Source organism: Ambystoma mexicanum, chromosome 8 (genome assembly GCF_040938575.1).
Source record: "Ambystoma mexicanum isolate Mex_15411 chromosome 8, UKY_AmexF1_1, whole genome shotgun sequence".
In the NCBI taxonomy this organism is placed as follows: Eukaryota; Metazoa; Chordata; class Amphibia; order Caudata; family Ambystomatidae; genus Ambystoma; species Ambystoma mexicanum.
In genome coordinates, this window is record NC_090929.1 from 450,935,260 (window position 1) to 450,955,423 (window position 20,164).

General features: G+C 46.5%; 1 protein-coding gene across 13 annotated transcripts in view; it reads left to right on the forward strand.

Annotated features, from left to right (window-relative positions):
* The window catches only part of RERE (arginine-glutamic acid dipeptide repeats), a 2,107,422-nt gene that overhangs the window by 223,968 nt on the left and 1,863,290 nt on the right, over window positions 1-20,164 (forward strand). For all 13 annotated transcript variants that reach the window (XM_069610039.1, XM_069610046.1, XM_069610044.1 and 10 more), the window contains exon 2: window positions 7,981-8,435. In XM_069610039.1, the coding sequence (XP_069466140.1) occupies window positions 8,126-8,435 (310 nt within the window). In that variant the 5' untranslated portion in view covers window positions 7,981-8,125. The remainder of the gene's footprint in view (window positions 1-7,980; window positions 8,436-20,164) is intronic.

Sequence of the window (20,164 nt, forward strand, 5' to 3'; positions counted from 1 at the left end):
TGCATGTGTGTACTGCTATGTATTCTTATATTCATGAGCATGTGAATCCATGCCAGACCCCATGCTAGAGAAGAAACAAGTTACTTACCTGTAACTGTTGTTCTCCAGCATGGGTCTGGCATGGATTCACAGGCGAACCCTCCCTCCTACCCCTCTGCGGCTCTTCTCTTGGTCCTACTGCCACTTTACTTGCTATCAAATCTGAAGATAGCTGCCAGAGGAGGGGCTTAGGTAGAGGGCAGTCATTGGCTGGTGGCAGTATGGCCCAGAGACCAATGATTGGCTACTAGTAGAAAGCCAGTTCATAAACGAAACTGAAACTGATATTTTCTTTGCAGAGGATTCCCAGCCTGACAACGGGAAATATTCATGAGCATGTGAATCCATGGCACACCCATGTTGGAGAACAACAGTTACAGGTAACTAACTTGTTCCTTTCCTTCTCTCCTCACATCACTGACATCTCTAAAAGGTGACACTACCATCTGCACCTCCTCAGAGGCCTTCTTTCTTTCCTCTCCTTCCCCCATAAGCTCACTGTCTCCAGAGCTCTCGTTCTCTCTAGGCTGGACTACTGCAACAGCCTCTTTCTAAATCTGCCTGCCTCTACTCTCCGCCCTCTGAAACTCATCCAAAATAGGACTGCTAGACTTGTTTTTGGCCTCAAGCCCAGGGATCGTATCTCTCCAGGACTGAAATCTCTGCACTGGCTCCCAGTAGCGGCGAGGATTAAGTTCAAAACCCTCTGCATTGTCCACAAGGCCTTCTGGGACCTCAATTCCTTCAACTCTCTCTTCCTAAGTATCTTCATTCTAGAGCTCTTTGCTCATCCGTCTTCAACTACCTTCTGGTCAGTCGCTTCTCCAAGCAGCAAGTAGGTGGTAGATCTTTCTTCTGCTGTGGTCTCCCTCTGGAACAGCCTCTCTGAAACTTGTGAACCATCTCCGGTTCCGGAAGCACCTCAAGACCTTCCTCTTTGCTTCTGCTTTTTCTCCTCCTCTCCCCTGCTGAGCCCCTGGATGAATCTGAAACTGCACTGGCTACCTGGCTACCCTCTGATCTCAGGCCCAGGTCCCCTCCCCACCAGTTGCACACCTGAACTGGCAACCCTTGCATTCGGGGACTGTTTCTGTATTCCTACAGCCCCTACTAGTACTTGACCCCTGATGTCTGCACTTACCCTTGCACTCGCCACCAGCTGGCTGCATATTTATTTATGGTCTTTATTTATTTCACTGTTATCTTAGGTTCTGCATTGCCCCCTCGCCCTGGCACTTTTCCCCTTCCCCCTCCTCTGCACTTGCGTGATCTCAATGTCACTTGGCCTAGTAAGATCCTTGTCTGTCCTCCCTCTGTTTCCCCTCCCTTGCCTCGTCACGCCTTGAAACACTTGTGTATAGGCGCGTTATAAATGCCATATTACATCATCGACGATTTCAACACGGTCAGCTCCTATCATGACGGATATAGTGCCTTCTTCTACTCCTTTTGAGAAGATTTACACACTACAACCTCGTTCAGAATACTTCAAAACTCTTTCTTCCAGCTATGAGGAGGCAGCGGACTCCTCTAACGAGGAAAGACCATTGTTCTGGAATATGGGACAACACCTGTCCCAGAAGAACTGAAATCTGAACAATCTGGAATAAAGCATCTGCAGGACTCGCTGCATGAGGCAAATGGCATTGACACTTCCCCCAAGGATGAGTTTGGTAAGGCGGATCCTGGGGGTCATGCTGAAAGCAACTATAGACCCCTCATGTGTAGGGTACCCGAATACAGAATATGGTCCAGACCCACATCTGTTTTCGAAAAGGATGATTTAACGGACATTTTAGTTAAAGGACCACAAGAAGACCCTATTGTCCCTTTTCATAAGGCTCTTCAAAAGAAGGTAACTTCTAACTGGGAAACACCTGAGGTTATCCTGGCGGTGAATAAAAGGCTAGCAGCCAAATGCAGAGCTTCAGCGTCTGACCCTCTATACCTGTCGAAGCCTCCAACACCTGAAAGCCTTGTCGTTCAGGTTGCTACTGCTTCTGGCAAACAATGCCTATCCTGCAATCCCAAAAGATGGGTATGACAAAAAATATGATGCCATGGCCAAGAAAGTTTATTTCGGCCGGTTTTATGGCATTCAGATCGGCTAATGGTACATGCACGATGGCAAGGTCAACCCACACGCTTTTGGACTGTAGTTCAATGGTGGCTGATCACATCCCCAAAGGGGAGGAATGAGACGGTTTTTTGAACATTTTCAAGGATGGAAAGGACGCTACGTGCGATTCCCTCCATACCAGTCTCGACTCTGTTGACGGCATCAGCAGATCCATGGCGGCTAGTACGGTAATCGGCAGATTTGCGTGGTTGTGGAAGTCAGGATTTGCCCCAGACGTTCAGCCCAGACTTCTCAACATGCCCTTTGACGGCACACATCTATTTGGGAATAAAGCTGATGAAAGTTTGGAGAAGCTACAAACTGCCATGGCGGCGGCCAAATCCCTTGGAGCTGCAATAAGGCAAACTCCAAACCGCCCCACAGGTGCCCCTTGAAGGGGTAGGTCCTTTTGCTATTATTCCGCATTCGGAAACGATAGAGGACAGCCAGCTCAAAGAGGTCAGAGACGATTCCCCTGTGGTGGATGGGGTAGAGGTACTAAGACCGCAACAGCTGGGGCTGCTTTACCCACAGCCTCTACATCAGCCGCTGCAAAACCTCTCTAAGGTCTTGTATCACAAGACGGCAGTAGGACGCAGGTTATCACAGCATCTGATAGAATGGCAGGCTATTACTTCAGATGCTTGGGCATTGGAAACGGTTGCGCAAGGTTACTGCCTTCCTTTCCTGCTAAAACCTCAGTCCTCCACCGGGGAACGGTTTTTGAACGTTCCAGATCCGCTCCTTTTGCAGGAGATTTTAACCCTGCTGGAGAAAGGTGCTATAGAATCAGTACCTGTAGCGGAGAGGAACAAGGGTTGGTACTCCGTTATTTTCTAATTCCAAAGAAGGACGGAGGAGTGAGACGCTATTTGGACTTAAGAGACTTGAACAAGTTCCTCAGGAAGGACAATTTCAAGATGGTTACCCTCTCTTAGATCCTTCAGGCCCTCCAGCTTCCGGATTGGTTGGTATCATTGGACCTCCAGGATGCTTACTTTCATGTGCCGATCCATCACAAGCACAGACCGTACCCGAGGTTCGCTGTTGGCAACTCTCACTTTCCGTTTCAGGTTCTGCCATTTGGGCATCCGCCCGAGGGTCTTCACCAAGCTAATGGTGGTGGTGGCAGCGAGTCTCAGGAGAGGGGGGGGATTCATGTCTATCCCTACCTGGACGACTGGCTGATGAGGGCCAGTTCCCCAGAACAATCCCTGGATCACCTCAGCTATACTTGCGACTCCCTCCACTGGTTAGGCGTCTCCCTAAACTTCAAGAAGTCCCTAATGATACCTTCACAAAGACTCCAATTCATCAGAGCAATCCTGGCTACTTCCCTGGGAAAAGCCTCGCCACCATAGGTGAGGGCTCAAGACATTCTGCAGATGGTGACAAAATTCCATAATGCCCAATATCTTCCGGCCTTTGATTTTCTGAGGTTGCTCGGTCTCAAGGCATCCTGCATTTTTATGGTGCCAGAGGCTCACCTAAGAAAGATCTCTCCAGTGTTCTCTCAGGACTCAGTTGTCACAATTCTCAGGAAAGATGTCCGTTCTCCTACAAATCCCATGCAGAGTCTTACTGGATCTTCAGTGGTGGGCATGTCGGGAAAATATCTTGAAAGAAGATTCTTTTTGGCAACCATGGCCGGAGATAACAATAGTGACGGACGTCTCACTCACGGGGTGGCAAGCCCATACCAACGACTTCACCATCAGCGGTTGTTGGTCTCCATCAGAGTCCAAATTACATATCAACCTTTTAGAGCTTAGGGCAATCAGACTAGCGCTGAAGACCTTCCTGCCATCTACGGGGAAATAATGTCCTGATAATGACGGGTAACAGTGGCCATGTACTACCTCAACAAGAGAAGTGGTGTAGGGTCGCTACCACAGTTCAGAGAGGCAATGCAGCTCAGGTTTTGGGCAATACAAGAATGAATCTGTCGGCAGTTCACCTAGCCGGAGAGAATAACGCGACTATGGATGCTCTGAGCAGGCCGAGCGCAGTCTCCCACAAGTGGAAACTAGCTCAGGAAGTCCTTCAAGAGATCTTCATCCTTTGGGAAACACCTTGTTGATTTGTTCCCGACCAGTGCCAACAGGAAGTGCAAACATTACTGCTCAAGGGAATTTCCCCCGAGAGGAGCTCTAGGAGAGGCGTTCGTGGTGGACTGGGAGTTTATATTTGTCTACGTGTTTCCTCCAGTCCCCGTCGTTCCTCGCTTAATAAGGAGGTTGAGAAGGTTCAGGAAATCCACGATGCTAATTGCCCCAGATTGGGCCAGGAAGACGTGGTACCCGGACACTCTGGACATATCCATCTGCCCTTTGATTCGTCTTCCAGTAAGGGAGGACCTTCTTTCGAGTGGAGGATCAGGTTCTCCATCCGGATGTCAGGTCTCTCACCCTTCACGCATGGTTTCTGAGAGGCTGAGATACAAGGATTGGGACCTCCCGGACAACGTTATGGAGGTGTTGCTTTCGGCCAGAAGCCCAGCAACCAAATCTTTACACCATTGCCGTTGGAATAAATTCTGCAGCTGGTGTAGAGAGAAGAATGTTGACCCTTTCTCATGCAATACACCAATGGTGTTATCTTTTCTTGTACACTTGGCAAATCTGAGGCGCCAGAGTCGAACAATCAAAGGATATCTGGCAGCGCTATCAATCTTCCAGCGCACTGCAGAGGAAGTCTCTTATTTTAAGATTCCCCTGGTAATCCATTTCTGGAAAGGATTAACTAATGTTTATCCCCCGACTCCTTTCCAAGTTCCACTGTGGGATCTCAATCTGGTTTTACACCATCTAATGGGTGCTCCTTTTGAGCCTCTTCATTCTTGCCCATTACGCCTTCTCACCTTGAAAACAGTTTTCTTAGTGGCTATAACATCTGCCCGAAGGCTGAGTGAGCTACAGGCTCTTGTCCTGCAAGCCTCCTCATACTGTTTTTCCTAAAGACAGAGTGGTATTTAAAGTGAAGCCAACATTTGTCCCTAAAGTGTTTTCTGAATTTCACATCACTCGGAAAATAACCTTACCATCCTTTTATCCTTCGCCACACCTGGGAAAAGAGGACAAAATTTTACACAGACACGCCCCTAAGCGTGCATTGAGCTTCTATATTACTAGATTAGCAAAACCGAGACAGAATGATCAGTTTGTGGGCTACACCGGTCATAACTTGTGCCTGGCCATCACCAAACAAACCATCTCTAGATGGATTATTTTAACAATTTCAGAATGTTACAAAGTAGCCGGTAAGGATCCCCCATAACATTTAAGGGCTCACTCCACCAGGGGTATCGCAGCTTTTTTGTGAGTTTGGTTATTTCTTGTGCACACCAGGCAGACTAAACTGCATTTGGGCGCAGATGTTAACTATAATTCAACCTTTAGCTATAAGACGCTGTTCTCGCCCCACCTCTTTGGTTCACTTAAATAGAAAGGTGTTAAGTTCCTTTCTAAAACCTTCTAGCGGTGGGCATGACCGTATGGCAGTTGGTAACTGGTTCCATAACTTTGGACCAAACACAGAGAACCTCCTGTCCCCCTTTGAGATCAGTTTAGCCCGAGGAATATTGATCAGAAGTTTGTCTCTAGACCGAAGATCTGATTGGCTGATAATGATGGATTCTCGCACGCAGGTATTTTGGTGCAAGTTCATGGAAGCATTTATACATAAGGCACACCACCACCTTGAACTTAACTCGGTCCTCCACCATAAGCCAAAGGAGAGCTCTCTGTGATGCTGAGACGTTGTCCCTCTTGCTACGATGGGCAGTTAACCTAACTGCCGCATTCTGGGCCCGCTGGAGTCTCACCTGTTTCACTGGGATCCCTGTCATCGGACTATTGCAGTAGTCAAGATGGGAATTTGTCAATGCCCTTACGACCACGTCGTGGTCTTCGGTTGCTACGAAGGGGAGTATGTTCCTAAGCATACGCAGGGAGTAGTACACAGCTTTTACTTTGGCCCCCTACCTGGGCTTTTCTGACCAGGTTTTCCTGCCATCTGCACCCTACATTTCTCCCTTTCTTTTGAGAACGGAATTTCTTCACCCAGAATCTGCAGTGTTATATTTTATTCTTCACCTCTCCTTTTTTTTCCCTCGGGTCCGAATAATATTACTTCTATTTTGGCTGCATTGAGCTGCAGCTGGTTACATGCCATCCATTTTTTCTTGTTTCGGACGAACAGGTCAGTCTTTTCAAATGCCTCGGAAAAGTTTTCCGTCTCCATGTAAATCTGCGTAAAGCTTTGTCTGCTTTGCAGAGGAGAGTTCCCATAAAAGACATATGGGCAGCTGCCACATGGGCCTCTGCACGCACCTTTACAAAATACTAGTGTCTGGATTCCTCTACCACCCAAGAATCTGTTTTTGTAAAGGCAGCTCTGCACTCAGTGCATTCTTGATGACTTAAATGTTACTCCCTCCTCCAAATAATATAACTGCTTTGGGAGTGTATCAAAGATGAGGAATACGTGGGAGGACACAATCCATTAGAAGAAAAAGTTACTTGCCCATGGTAACGTTCTTTCGACTGGATATTCCTCCCACGTATTCCTCATCGCCCTCCCATCCTACCCCGCAGTAAAATGTCCCTTGTGGTTAGTCTGAGCTCTCTCAAGGGTAGTAACCATCCACTCAAGACGATGCTTCGCTCTTCAAAATGGAACTGAGCAACGGGCGATGCGCGAGCTACATAAACCAGTCATGAAGTCTACATCAGGACGGAAGCCTCCGAGTGACATCGATTCGACCAGTCATCGATGCACAGCGCCCTCTACTAGGGAAACTTTTTTCCGAAGCAGCAAGCTGGATATTTGAAATATCAAAGAATAAGTTGGAGGAACATCCAGTCGAAGGAACATTACCATGGGTAAGTAACTTGTTGTTCTCCCTGTCTCCAGACCCAGCGCCACTTTATCATTTCCTGTGTTTCAGTCTGGACATCCTTACTTTACCTGATGCTCCCAATCTTCAAGGTCCTCTTTCACAGCTCCTTTAGACTCCTTTCATTACTACATCTGCCACAAGTTAACCTTCCTAACATTAGAAACATCTGCCACCATCTCGCTCATTGCTCTGCCACAGCGCTCATCTGTATCTTGTATTTGTATCGTTGGTACAACACTCGTTGCTTGTTGGCTAGTTTCATGCTATAACTATATAAACCCAATACATACATGCATGTATACATAAACAAGTGGTGCAAAAGATGAGGTTTGTGCATCATAAGTCTAAGATTTCTCCAAAACCTTTATTACTGAGCAAAGTTTAAACAGGCTCAACTCAAACATCTGTATTTGGAAGATGCTGTAATATCTATCATCGGGAATCTGCTCCTTTCAACCTCCCAACAGCACACCAGTAAAGTCTCATCAACATGTGCAAGGGTAAAGGTCTGGTCTGTCAGATTTTTTTTTTAGCTGATGAGATCTCAATTTACCCTGGATGCCTCAAGTGTCTCAAATCGTGGCAGCACAGGTCTTCTTGTAGGTCTCTCTCTGTGTGCACGGTCTAACGTTTCTGCTGCCCATATGATTTCTATTATTGGTAACTGTATAAGGCCATAGCGTGTCCTTCCTGACAAACGGGAACTAAGCTGGCTCGAGGAATGCAGATTTAGACAGGTAGTAGCTTTGTGTTTCGTCTATAAATGCCTTAATTCTCTCACACAGCCACTGATGCTTTTGTTTGAAGGTTTGCGCTTGTGGAAAAAAGGGACCATGAGGTGTCCTAACCCAATGGTTGTGCTGCTGAAAGTAGTTGCCCTACAGACTATTTTCATGTACAAAGTTTTCCTTTTCTATTTCAGAGCTTTCTAAGACGCTGGGGCTGTTGGAGAGGTGGGATTTTTCCTGGAATTGCCCCATACATTCAGAAGACTGAAGCCCAGGCTCACTGTCTACCTTTCACGGAGGCCCAGCCGTGAGAGGACAGAAGAAGGCACGTGGCGAATCATGACAGCCGACAAAGAGAAGGATAAAGACAAGGACCGAGACCGGGATCGAGAGAGGGATAAGCGAGATAAGGTGCGTGATAGTGAAAATTCACGGCCTCGCCGCAGCTGCACTCTGGAGGGAGGTGCGAAGAACTATGCAGAAAGTGACCACAGTGACGATGAAGACAATGACAATCCCACCAATGCTGAGGAGGCTGCTAAAAAGAACAAAAAGAAGCCACCAAAGAAGAAGTCTCGTTATGAGCGGGCAAACAATGGCGAGATAACATCCTATGTCACAGAGGATGACGTCATCTACAGACCAGGAGGTGAGACTTGCTTTTTAACTTTCTTGCGTATCATTTTGTTGTGTCCATGGATTTTGTGAATAGTCTCTTGAGGGAGTTGGTTCTCATGATGGTTAAGTGGAAAGGTCAAAACAGTCAGGCATTATTGATTTCATAATTTTAACTGGTTTTTAAGTTTACAGACCATTTCCTTGGGGTTTTCACTCATTTAATACAGACATCAATTCTTGGCCTACACAAGTGCAGTATTCTCTTTCAGTTTGTGTGATGATTGTGTGGTGGAGTAGTTTACTCAGTGAAGCAATATGGGTGCATTTTGAAGTATGTTTAGGCCAGCTTTCCCTACATTCTATGCCTTCTGCTTGAGATACCATGTGGTTCTACTGTTACAGCCATTTGGTACATACAAGTGCACCTTTAGTATTTTATGCAGATTGTGGCTAACATTGTCCTTGCATTCCTTTTGCTCTTTCATTGGGGTAAATTGCCATTTCATACATTTTTGACATTTCCTTAGTGTCCTATGTTGTGTGGTTAAGATGTCTTCTTTTTTTCTCGCTTTTGTGCCCTCTCCGTGGGATGACATGTGGAAGGTTACGCATTTTCCTTCATTCTTGGACTTCCTTTAGAATCTATTGGGGTGCATCATTGTTTAATACATTCATATGCCTTCTCATAGGCCTTCATACCCCCTGGTGCATGACTTGTGCTGCTTCTCCTGTGTCTTCCTTGTGAAAATATGAAGGTGCAAAGGTCTGTGAGATGGCAGTAAAAGAATTTGTGTGGAGCCATACTTTGTCTGACATGAGGGTAAGTTAGCTTACTGAGTTCAGCTCTCATCAAATGGGTTTGTAAGCTGCAGTACACAAGTTCGAACACCATCACTACAGACTAAGCCCCTTGTCTTTCAAAGGTCTATTCATTTAGTATTATTGAGTGGTCTTATGTTTATTACAGTGCTTGGATTAAAAATGTGGTCATATTATGCTTGATTTGGCCAAGCAGGTGACTAGCCAGAACAGCATGTTATAATTTGTATCCTTGAGATGCAGGTGGAAGTTGTATGGAGCCTGGTGGGCTTGGAAGATGTGGTCTTTTATAACCCTTTCTTAAAGTCTGTAGTACTTGGCACCAGCAACATGATCCAAGGTGAAGGCACTGGCAGGTTATTTAACACTTAAATGACCTGTGGGATTACTGCTCGTTTGTGGGTAGTTCACCATATCTATTGCTTTGGCTGGGAGACTCATCCCTGTTAGGACCTGGTTGTGGATGTGTGCACACATATTGAATTGTTGTCGATTTAGCATCATGGCCCAAAGATGGACTGTATTATCTGTGTAGACTTTACAAAGCAATATCGGATTTTCAAGTACACAACCATGTTTTACACAATAGATTGTGGAGAGCTTTATTTATTCGCTTTACTGCTTGCTTTGCAGAGTTTGCTGTATTTTGAGGTTACTCTGTTATTTGCTCGTTGGTCTTTGTGATTGATGTTGAGTCATCTGAGAATGATGGTAATACGGCCATAAAATCGTTCGCTGTAAACCATTTCCCTACTTTCGACATGGTAAGTTTTGTGTTTAACAGACTCTTGGTTAATATACACAAGTAGGTAGTATGCTTTATTCTTCCCTGTCAGCAACAAAATGAACAGTCATGGGTTTGCTACGGTTTGAAAGGAAAGAAATGTTTTTCTTCGATGCTTGTTGAGAGCATCCCATTCCCAAAAAACTCTGCTAACGAAGGCTGATCCATAGGATAGTCCTGGGTGGCGTTCGCTACTTGTCTGTGGCACTTTGTGATTTGACCTTATCTGTACCGCTGCTGTTTTCGGTCTGTTCAAAGTAGCCCTTTACGTTAGCTATGCCTTTACTATGTTAACAATTGATTTATCGCGTGTAAGTGTAGACCTCTCTGCTGCGACTAAAACCACTGTTGGTAATTGAATTCTGCCACCAAGTTGCTCAGGGTGGAGGCTATGTTGCAGAAGCTTTGCCCTGTTTCATATTTTGCCACCAGATGGATAGGGGTGACAAATGTTAAATTCTTATGCAGGCCAGATCCCTGTGTGCCTTTCTTGCTGACACTCCTGTATGAACCAATGAACACATTATAATAAATAAATACAACAAATGCAATAACTGCAACGAAAATCAGTCTTCAAATAACTATTTCACAATCATTTACAAATAAAACATCAAAACATTAAGAAAAAAGACATAAAAACATGAAAACCAATGAATACATTACACAAAAGGTCAGATACTGAACTCTTTTTGACATATTATCATTTTCAATTTTCTCTTCACATTTTTACATGTTCAAACCACACTTCAGATCTCCCACAAATACTTCCCTTCTTAGCTCACGCCAATAGACTTCAGCTGTGGCTTCTCTTTTATACAAGACTCTTATTTTCTCCAATCCTCCTTTCCAAAAGTTAAATAACGCAATCGGCGATTTTATTACCCGAATTAAGATCGTAATCCTAAAAACTGTCCTATATTCTGGTCTATTTACAAAACCTCTTGGATATATCTCATAAAGCCTCCGCATATCAGAACAAGCAGTCAAGACATGTCTAGGTGTCTCGCAGATCAATCGGTCCTTACACAATCGACATGTTCGGCTTTGCCTAGGGATACCCATCTGAGGCCAAGGGCTGATGGGGTAGGTAATTGATCACATCTAAGCACCAGGTATAATCGACAAACCCCATAGGCAGGACATTTCAACATATAACTTTGCATCTTAATTAAAATTGTCTCAACTCATGTTTTTTTATTTAGTGCTTCATGCTGGAGTCATCACACTTGGAAGTGTTGTAATAATAATTGTTGTAATGGATTGAGTCCTCCCACGGATTCCCGATCTTTGATAAAACAATATCCTGCTTGCAGCTTTGGAAACCTTTTGACAGCAGAGAGGGCGATGTGCTTCGACTCAATGGCTTCCATCCCCACACTCGGACGTGAAGCCGATGTTGGTATAAATAGCATGCACTGCACCCGTTGCCGCAGTTCTGTTTTTCCACTTGCACAGCACTCTTCGAACGGTTTGATTGCTTCAGCGATTGTGTGTTTTTTCTGTTGCGTAGTTTATGTTTTTTGTTTGATGGTCTACTCCAAAAACAGGTTTTAAGCAGTGTGCGAGCTATGATTTGAAAATGTAGATCACTGATCCGCACAGGATCAGTGATACACATCACCTCTGGTGCCTTGGGATTGAACACAAGGTCGAAGATTTCAGATTGTGTCAATCCATGACCAGCAAGGCCTTAAAGGAGAAGAAGGCAAAACTCACTGTAGGTCGATCGTTATCTAAATCTCCTTAGTCTACTCCCTTGAAGAGATCCTCTGAGAAGAAATGTCTCAAACCTTTTTCTTCAGAGACCTAAGAAGCACTCAAAGCGCTCTAGGTCCAGTAGTGATTCAAGGCTGTCTTCATCAGCTTCTTCCTGTCAAGAAGAGGTGTTATCGCTCGTCATTGAACTCATCACCTGAAAGAGGAAAGGTAAGCTTTGCAAGTAAGTCTGCCTCTGAAGCAGAGTGGGAGGAATTTTGTCTTCAAATGATGGAAGTGGTCTCTAAGGTGGCCCCAGCCGGTCCCTTGCAAGAACCCAAGAAAGCTTCCCACCCCATTGCGCCTCACAAGGCTGATGGGGAGTCGTTGTCTAAGACTACTCTGTGCGTGCCTAAGAGCCCGGGTAGTTTGCTGGGGAACCCTCCTCGGCGGGTGTAGTCAGTTTTGATGAGATAAAAATGTAAGACACTGCTGCCTCCTTATACTCTGTCGGACTCTACGTTGAGGCCTTCGTCTAAGCCATCACAGGGTTTACACTAAGTTGATGGCAGCGAATCTAAGGAGGGGAGGGATTTATATCTTTCCATACCTAGACAATAGGCTGATCAGAGCTTGTTCTGGCGAACAAGCTCTGTAACATCTCAACAGCACCTACCACTCCCTTCCCAAACTGGTCTTCTCCCTTAACTTCAAGAAGTCTCAGGAGATATCATCCCAAAAGCTCCAATTAATTGGAGTGGTCCTGGACTCTTCGTCATGGAAAGCTTCATGGGATTGGGAGCTCACATGAATGATCTAACAATTGGCGGTTGGTTGCCATCGGATTCTGAACTGCACATTAATCTTTTAGAGCGGAGGGTAATCGAGACTAGTGTTGATGGCCTTTTTGCTTTCTGTCCTGGGGAGGAACGCCCTGATAATGACTGACACCACAGTGGCTGTGCATTATCTCGAGGTGTGGGGTCACTCCACTATGGATCAGCAATACAGCTCTACATTTGAGCACTTCAAGGAGTCTGTTGGCTGTTCACCTAGGTGGAGAAGAGAACTTAATGGTGGACGCTATGAGCAGGCAGAGCAGTCTCCCACAAGTGGAGTTAGCTCAGGAAGTCTTTTAGAGATCTTAACTCTTTATTTGGGGAATTCCTCGTGTGGATCTGTTCACGTCTTGTGGCAACAGGAAAGGCGACCTATTCTGCTCCAGGGAATTCCCTCAAAGAGGAGCTCTGCCGGACACGTTTGTGGTGGACTGGGAATTTCCACTCCTATACGCGTTGCCTCCAGTCCCATCATTCCTCGTGTCATCAGGAGGTTGAGGAAGTTCAGGAAAGCCACGATGCTGGTTGCTCCGTATTGGGCCAGGAGGTTGTGGTACCCAGAACCTCTTGACATGTCCATCTGTCCTCCATTTAGTCATCCATAGAGAGCAGATTGGCTTTCGCGAGAGGGAGGCCATCTTCACTTAGAAATCAAAACTCTGAACCTTCATGCCTGGTGTCTGAGAGAGGTTAAGATGCAAAAACTGGGATCTCCCGGAAGAGATGATGGAGGTATTGCTTTCGGTTAGGAGACCAACAAAAACAAAGCACTATACCACTGCCGTTGGAACACTTTTTGCAGCTCGTGTAGAGCTAAAGATCTTGATGCTTTCACTTGTGACACTACTACTGTATTGTCTTTTCTGTTACATGTGGCACGCCAGGGTCTACAGTGGTCTACTGGCAAAGGTTCCCTGGCAGTGCTATTTATTTTCAAGCGCACGCCAGAACAAAGCTCTTAATTTTAAGGTTTCCATTGATATGCAGTTCCTCAAGGGACTAACAAATATCTCTTGACTGGTCCCTTTCATAGTTCCGTCTTGGGATCTTATCTTGGTCTTAAACTTCTTAATGGGAGCACCATTTGAGCCTCTTCATTCCTGTCCGCTTAGGTTATTGACTCTTAACATTTTCTGGTGGCTATCACATCTGCCCGCAGAGTGAGTGAGCTTCAGGCATTATTGTGCAAACCTTCCTTCACCATATTTTCAAAGGAGAGGGTTTGGCCCTCCTTCCTTAATGTAGTGTCTGAGTTTCACCCGGCACAGAAAATAGTTTTACAGGCTTTTTACCCACCACCTCATCCTTCCAAGGATGGAGAGGTTACATTGATTGGATCCTATAAGAGCTCTAAGCGTATACATGAGCAGAATAAACGACATGTTAGACAAGACAACCAACTTTCTGTTGGTTATACTGGACATAAATTGGGTTAGGCTGTGACCAAGCAGACTTTGTTACGATAGAACATTATGTGTATTTCAGAATGTGAATCCTTAGCTGGGAAGGATGTCCCTGATAATTTAAGGGCACATTGTTCCAGGGGGGTGGTAACTATTTCACCCCTACAGAGAGGAGTACCAGTGCAGGATAAATGCAATACCACAACCTGGTATTCATTACACACCTTCTCAATGCATTTCGGCCTAGTTTCTTTGCCGGGACAGGATGCTAGATTTGGCAAAGCAGTTCTTCAGAGCATAAAACAATAAGATTGTATTCTTGCCTCCCATTTACAGAATCCATTAGAAGAACAAATTATTTACCCCTGCTAATGGTCTTTCTACTAGATGTTCCTCCCACGGAATCCTCATCACCTTCCCAACATATCCCTTCCGACTTTCGGGGATATTTGTTAATCTAGACCTTCCTCTCAACGCCCATCAGCTTTTTTGAATACTGAAGTTGGCTGTGCAAGAAGAGGGGGGGGGGGGGAAACAGCAACTGGCGCGGTCCGTGCTATTTATACCAACGTCGACGTTGTGTTCAAGTGCTGGATGGAATTTGCCGAGACACCTTGACTCGATGACGCACGGTGCCCTCTGCTGTCAAAAATTCTGAAGCTGCAACCATGATATTGGTATTTCAAAGATGAGGAATCCGTAGAAGTAACATCTAGTAGAAGGAACTTTGCCAGGGGTAAGTAATTTGTTCTTAATTTGACTGGATGAAGGGCTGAGGGGGCCATGCTGGGGTTCTAACCAGCCGTTCTGGATGAGCCCTATGCAGCAGAAATCACTTAATGTGCAAGGTATTCTCATAGACCATCTTCTTGACGAGTTAATATTCCTTCAATTTATTGTTAAGCGCCTACTTCCTGATGCCCTTCTTCCATTCTATTTTCACTGCTCCCATCCAGTTCCCAGGAACTGCATCCCAATCTGGTGTACCATCAATTTTAAGAGGTGCCAGAACTTATACATGAGCACACCTGTGAGATACATTATTTGAATTCAATTACAGATTTTATTCTTGAGGGATACTGCCAATATAACATTCCCTACTGATAAAGTTCCACCCCACAATTCTTAGAACTAGACACTGTTTCGAATACTCACATTTATTTAATAAAGTCCAAACCCAACAATGGTGTTCTCCAGCTTTATACCAGGGAAGTCACCAAAGTGTCGCAAACATCTGGCCTAAAACTAAATGTACTTGCCTGAATTTCACTAGTTTCCACACACAGGCACTTGTTTGATTGGTTTGATTTATTTTGCACCTATATACACGCTTTTCAAGGTGCAACAAGGCAAGAAAAGGGAACAAAGGGAAGATAAACGATCTTAGTAGGACTGGTGACATTCAGATCCTACAAGTGCGCTATGCGAAGTAAAGGGAGAGGTGCAACCAGGGCAGCAGGCTCGGAGTTCAGTGCCAGGGACGCTGGGAGGACAGGGTGAAATCCCAGCCAAGAAGTGCAGGGTCGGCCAGGTTGTAGTGCAAGGTTGAACGGGTGGCAAGTGCAGGAGGACTGGTCAAGGGTGGGGGGAAGTCTAAAGCCCTGTATGACATGGTGGGGAGGGGCACCAAGCAGCCAGTCAGCAGAGCAGGAGCAAGGGTAGGGTGACGGGTGAGAGGGAGAGAGAAAGAGGAGAAATGGAGGTTCTTGAGGAGCTTCCAGATTTTAAGGAGATCAAGCTCAAGACTGAGAGGCAGGGAGGCTGGTCCAGAGGGAGGCTCCTGTAGAGGAGAGAGATCTTGCGACTGACCCAGAGAGTTCGAGGTGGATGAGCGGAGGGCTCTAGCAGGAAGGTATTTAGGAAGAGAATTGTATATAAATGTTTGGTGGCCAAAGATAAATCGCTCCAATAGGTGATCAATAATCACAGTCCGTTTTCACCCTGCTTTCAGCTAGCGGTTGTGGTGCGGCATTGATACATTTGGGGATTATTTTTCAAATTCAATGATAAAACCAGGGACCTCACCTATTGAAGTGTGAATTAGAAAACACATTCTCCATTATAATCTAAAATGTAATTTATATAATCCATAATAATTTACAAACCACACAGATGCCTCAAATAACCTAAATCCTTTTACTTATGTTGCACTGAATGAACTAGTTCTTCTCTTTCCTTACAATGTATTGATTTTGTCATCAGGGATACAAAACTGCACCAGCAGAAATCATAAACCAACACTACACTTGTTAACATATGCAGGCTGCTTTTTCCTGCTGTAGGGAATGGGGCTTCCCAAATACCATTTTGTAATGGGCAAGTGTGAATCTTCAACCAGGTACCCATAACAAAACAGCTGGTAAATGGATATTTCCTGGCAATCACTCTAAAGTGAAGCCAAAGAAAGCATAAACGCGTACAAACATTTTAAATCTTTGGTGCGTTCTCAGTTACCCCCTAAGCCCTTGTGAAAACCGGGACATATTCTATTTACTAACATGTTTCGGGACCTCATGCAATTGCATACTTCTCTTTTTGGGACAGTCTGCATGCCACAAAAGTAGGCTATAGGCTTAGCAGCACTTCTGAAATGTAACATAAAATGCAGGTGGTTTCTATGTAAAAGGAACACACAACACAGCTCATGTTCACATGTAAAGAAGCCTTTTTCAGTATGATTGGACTTTTCTGATAGGTGTAAACCGACAGCATGCAGGTCTGAGCCCCCCATATAGTTGGGCGAGCAGAGACACAGAACTATCCTTAAGTTTGTCGTCCATAGGCCTCTTCTAACCTATATGCAGCACTTTACTCTGCAGTGTCCACGCTCCAAATCTTGGGGACAGCGGCGTGACTCGCTGCACTGGCATTTGCCCAAACAAACCAGCTTGGCCTGGACCACCACTCTAGAGCTTTTGCTGCATTCGAGAGCTTTTGCAAAGTATGCTGCTTGACGGGAGCTAATGTGTTCTTCTGTGGTGTCTCCAAAGGGCCTGGGCCAAATTGATAGCATTATGATCCTGCTGGCAGGGTGGTTGCTGTGCAACGGTCCTGCCGACTTGTCTGTCTCTCTCAAATGATGCTTTGTTTCACTAAGCAAAACAAAATGGAAGACAAAATAAATCTTTCTTTACACACACGGGCTCTGAACATGACTATTTGGGATCCCCTGAGCCCCACTTCCCGGACAACGCTATCCGCATTGCACATGTGAGGCATTTATTTAATGCAGAAAGTGTTTATTTTTGTGTGGCAGATAAAAAAAAGTATTACTAGAGGGCCCAAGCAATACAGATGTGGCGCGAGGTACCAATTCCATTCTTGACTAGAGCCTTGTCCAGTCTGCAGCTTTGCCTCTTTGACACCAGCTTATCTGTTTGTTCTTCTCAGTGGGGGTGTTGGCTTACTTGAAGGTGCCAGGCAGCTGCAGGCAATTTAAACAAAATAGTAAAGTGGTCAAGACTTCACTGTCTGCGTGTGCAGCCCTGCACAAATCTGCTTTGCTGCCTTGCCTCTGTCGCCCACATGTTCATCTGAGCAAGGGGAAGCCACTGAAAACAAACAAAACTGTGCTTTGATGCTGAACACAACACTGTAAACCGGTATGTACAAGGTCAAGGTTATTGTGATTAAATGAGGAGGGAGTAATTATACTGGTGTACCCGTTACACCCCTAGTTGGCGTAGCTCTGCTGTTACTGTCCGCAGAGCCGAGACCAGTCTGGAGGCATTCGCCCATGGCTTCCTTCCCCATCCTTAACAATATTTTTACAAATGTCTTTGGCGATATGTTCATCCACCACCGTTATGCATTCCCTTAAGGTAAATGTAAATTTAGCCAGTGCGCACGTGGCATTTGCCGACTTAAGGGCCATACTTCCAGCAGAGAAGACCTTTTTTGCCATGGACCATAGCATTTGTCATCTGTCGTGGGGGGTTGGGGGGAGGGATCGTTTAGTATGCAGTCTGTTTTGATGTGGATGTACCGCCAGACTTTCTGGACTAGGATGCTTGCTTGGGTAGAAGGGGAACCTACTTGAGGTTCTGCATTTGCTTGTCTGTTTATTTACCACTGGCATGAATTCCGGCGTCTCCCAGTTCGCATTGACCCGCCTTTTGTAAGGCTACATGGTAGGGAAGAATAGGGTCCTCCTCGGTTCCCTTATCTAAATTATCTGTTGGATCATCCTGCTCAAAATGTGGTGCAGGTCTACTCCACCATAGATATTCAATAACTATAGACATTGTCTGTACGACTCATCGGCATGGTCTGAGGGATCTGGTCTTCCCAATTCAACTTCGGGAGAAGTATCTATTCTACTTGCTGTTTGCTGAGTCTCGTATAGATCTTTCATCATCAACTCCTCTGATATCAGAGCCTCTGGAACACCTTGTGTTCCATATTTCAATCCAAAGGGTCCTGATTCATCAGATGAGGGCTCATGTTCTCCAGCATGGGGTCTGGCATGGATTCACATGCTCATGAATATTCCCCGTCGTCAGGCCGGGAATCCTCGGTATAGAAAAGAAAATCAGTATCCGTTTCGTTTCTGATCTGTCTTTCTTAGTAGTAACCAATCACTGGTCTCTGGGTCATACTGCCCCCATCCAATGACTGCCCTCTCCCTAAGCCCCGCCTCCGGCAGCCATCCTCACATTTTTACCGCATGTTCAAGTGTTGGGAGTCCTCGTGCTGTAGCTCTCGAGCTTTTGCTGCGTTTTCGCGCTTTTTCAGGCGATTTTTCTCATTTTTCGGTTAAATAGAGCCTCAAGCTCCACCGTTTCTACATCCGATCAACGGGGATCCGTTTCAGAGTTTTCTACGCCCCTCAAGGGTGAAGATTTCGTCAAGTTACGCTTTTGGAGGATTCCAGAAGTTCGGAGGCCTACCCCAGACATGGCCCAAGAGAAAGGAAGCTCGACGCCCGGGAAGCTGTTCAGGAACTGCCCTGGATGCCAGCTTCAGAATGTTTTCAAGGAGGATGAGCATTCGTTATGCCTCTCTCTCCATAAGGACAAGACGCACACGGAGAAGGACTATGCATTTTGTGGGAACATGAAGGATCGCCATCTCCGTCTCGCCAACTGGCTGGAAGGGAAGAGCCCGTCAGACGGGAAGAAGAAAAAGAAGTCTGAGCGGTCTTCTAAGTCCTGTGAGGGCGCCCCGGCGACGGGGACCCAACAAAAGGCTAAGCTCCGCGGGCACCGGGAGCGCCGAACGGTCGGGCTCCTTGGCTGCCAGGCAGGGCGCATCCTCCCCGGCGCCATCAACCACGAGCCAACGCTCTGGCTCGGGTAAGAGGAAGTCTGAGAACCCGGTGAAGCTTCTGGAGAAGCCCCAGTCGATCTCGAAGATTCCGGCAGAGGGGGAGCGAGGCTCGGACCCTCCCCCCAAGGTGAAGGCCCCAGGCGTCCAGAAGGTGACGATGGCCTTAATTCACCCTGCTAAGACCTTGATTGAGGATGTCGCCGCGGCCCTGGCTCAGCCTGTGGAGGCTACACCAGTGGAGGTGACCTCAGGACCCAGTCTCCCTGCCACCGCAGAGGGAGTCGTCTTTCAGCCCCATTGAGAAGACCCCAACGAAGTCCTCGTTGGAAAAGGTGGGGGAGGGGCTGGTGGCCATCGTGGATACGGACACGACCTCTGAAGAGCTCATCGAAGTCGTGGAAGAGACCCAGCCCATCGGGAGGGATCCCGACGAGGGCGACGACGAGAGCGACGGTGTCGCCGACAAGGCTCCTCAAGAGCCCTCGCGCCCGTCGTTTCCGGTGCCGCAGGACACTTCGGCGGCCATTTTGGCAGCGATTCAGTCCTTATGTTCGGAGATAAGGACAAGGTTGCCCCTCCCACCGACGGGGGTACCTGAGCCAGACCTGACGGGGGAACCGGAGCCAGGACCTTCGGAAAGTCCACTGCATAAGAGGAGGAGGACGACGCATCCTACGCCACCTCTCCCACCTCTGCGGCCTGCTCTGCCTTCCCCCCGGTCTACTACCCACGGGGATGATACAGGCACGGACACGGCTACGATAGGTACAGATGATGACGACGACGGAGGCGACGACAGGACGTGTCCCCCGTCGCCCCCCTGCTCGGGCGTCCCCGCCCGACGAGATTGGATCCTTTCATGCCATGATTTCCAGGGCATCCGAGCTCTTCCAGCTCTGCCCAGAAAAGAAGGAAGGGTTCCTTTACCAAAGGCGCGAGGCTAAAAGGAAGA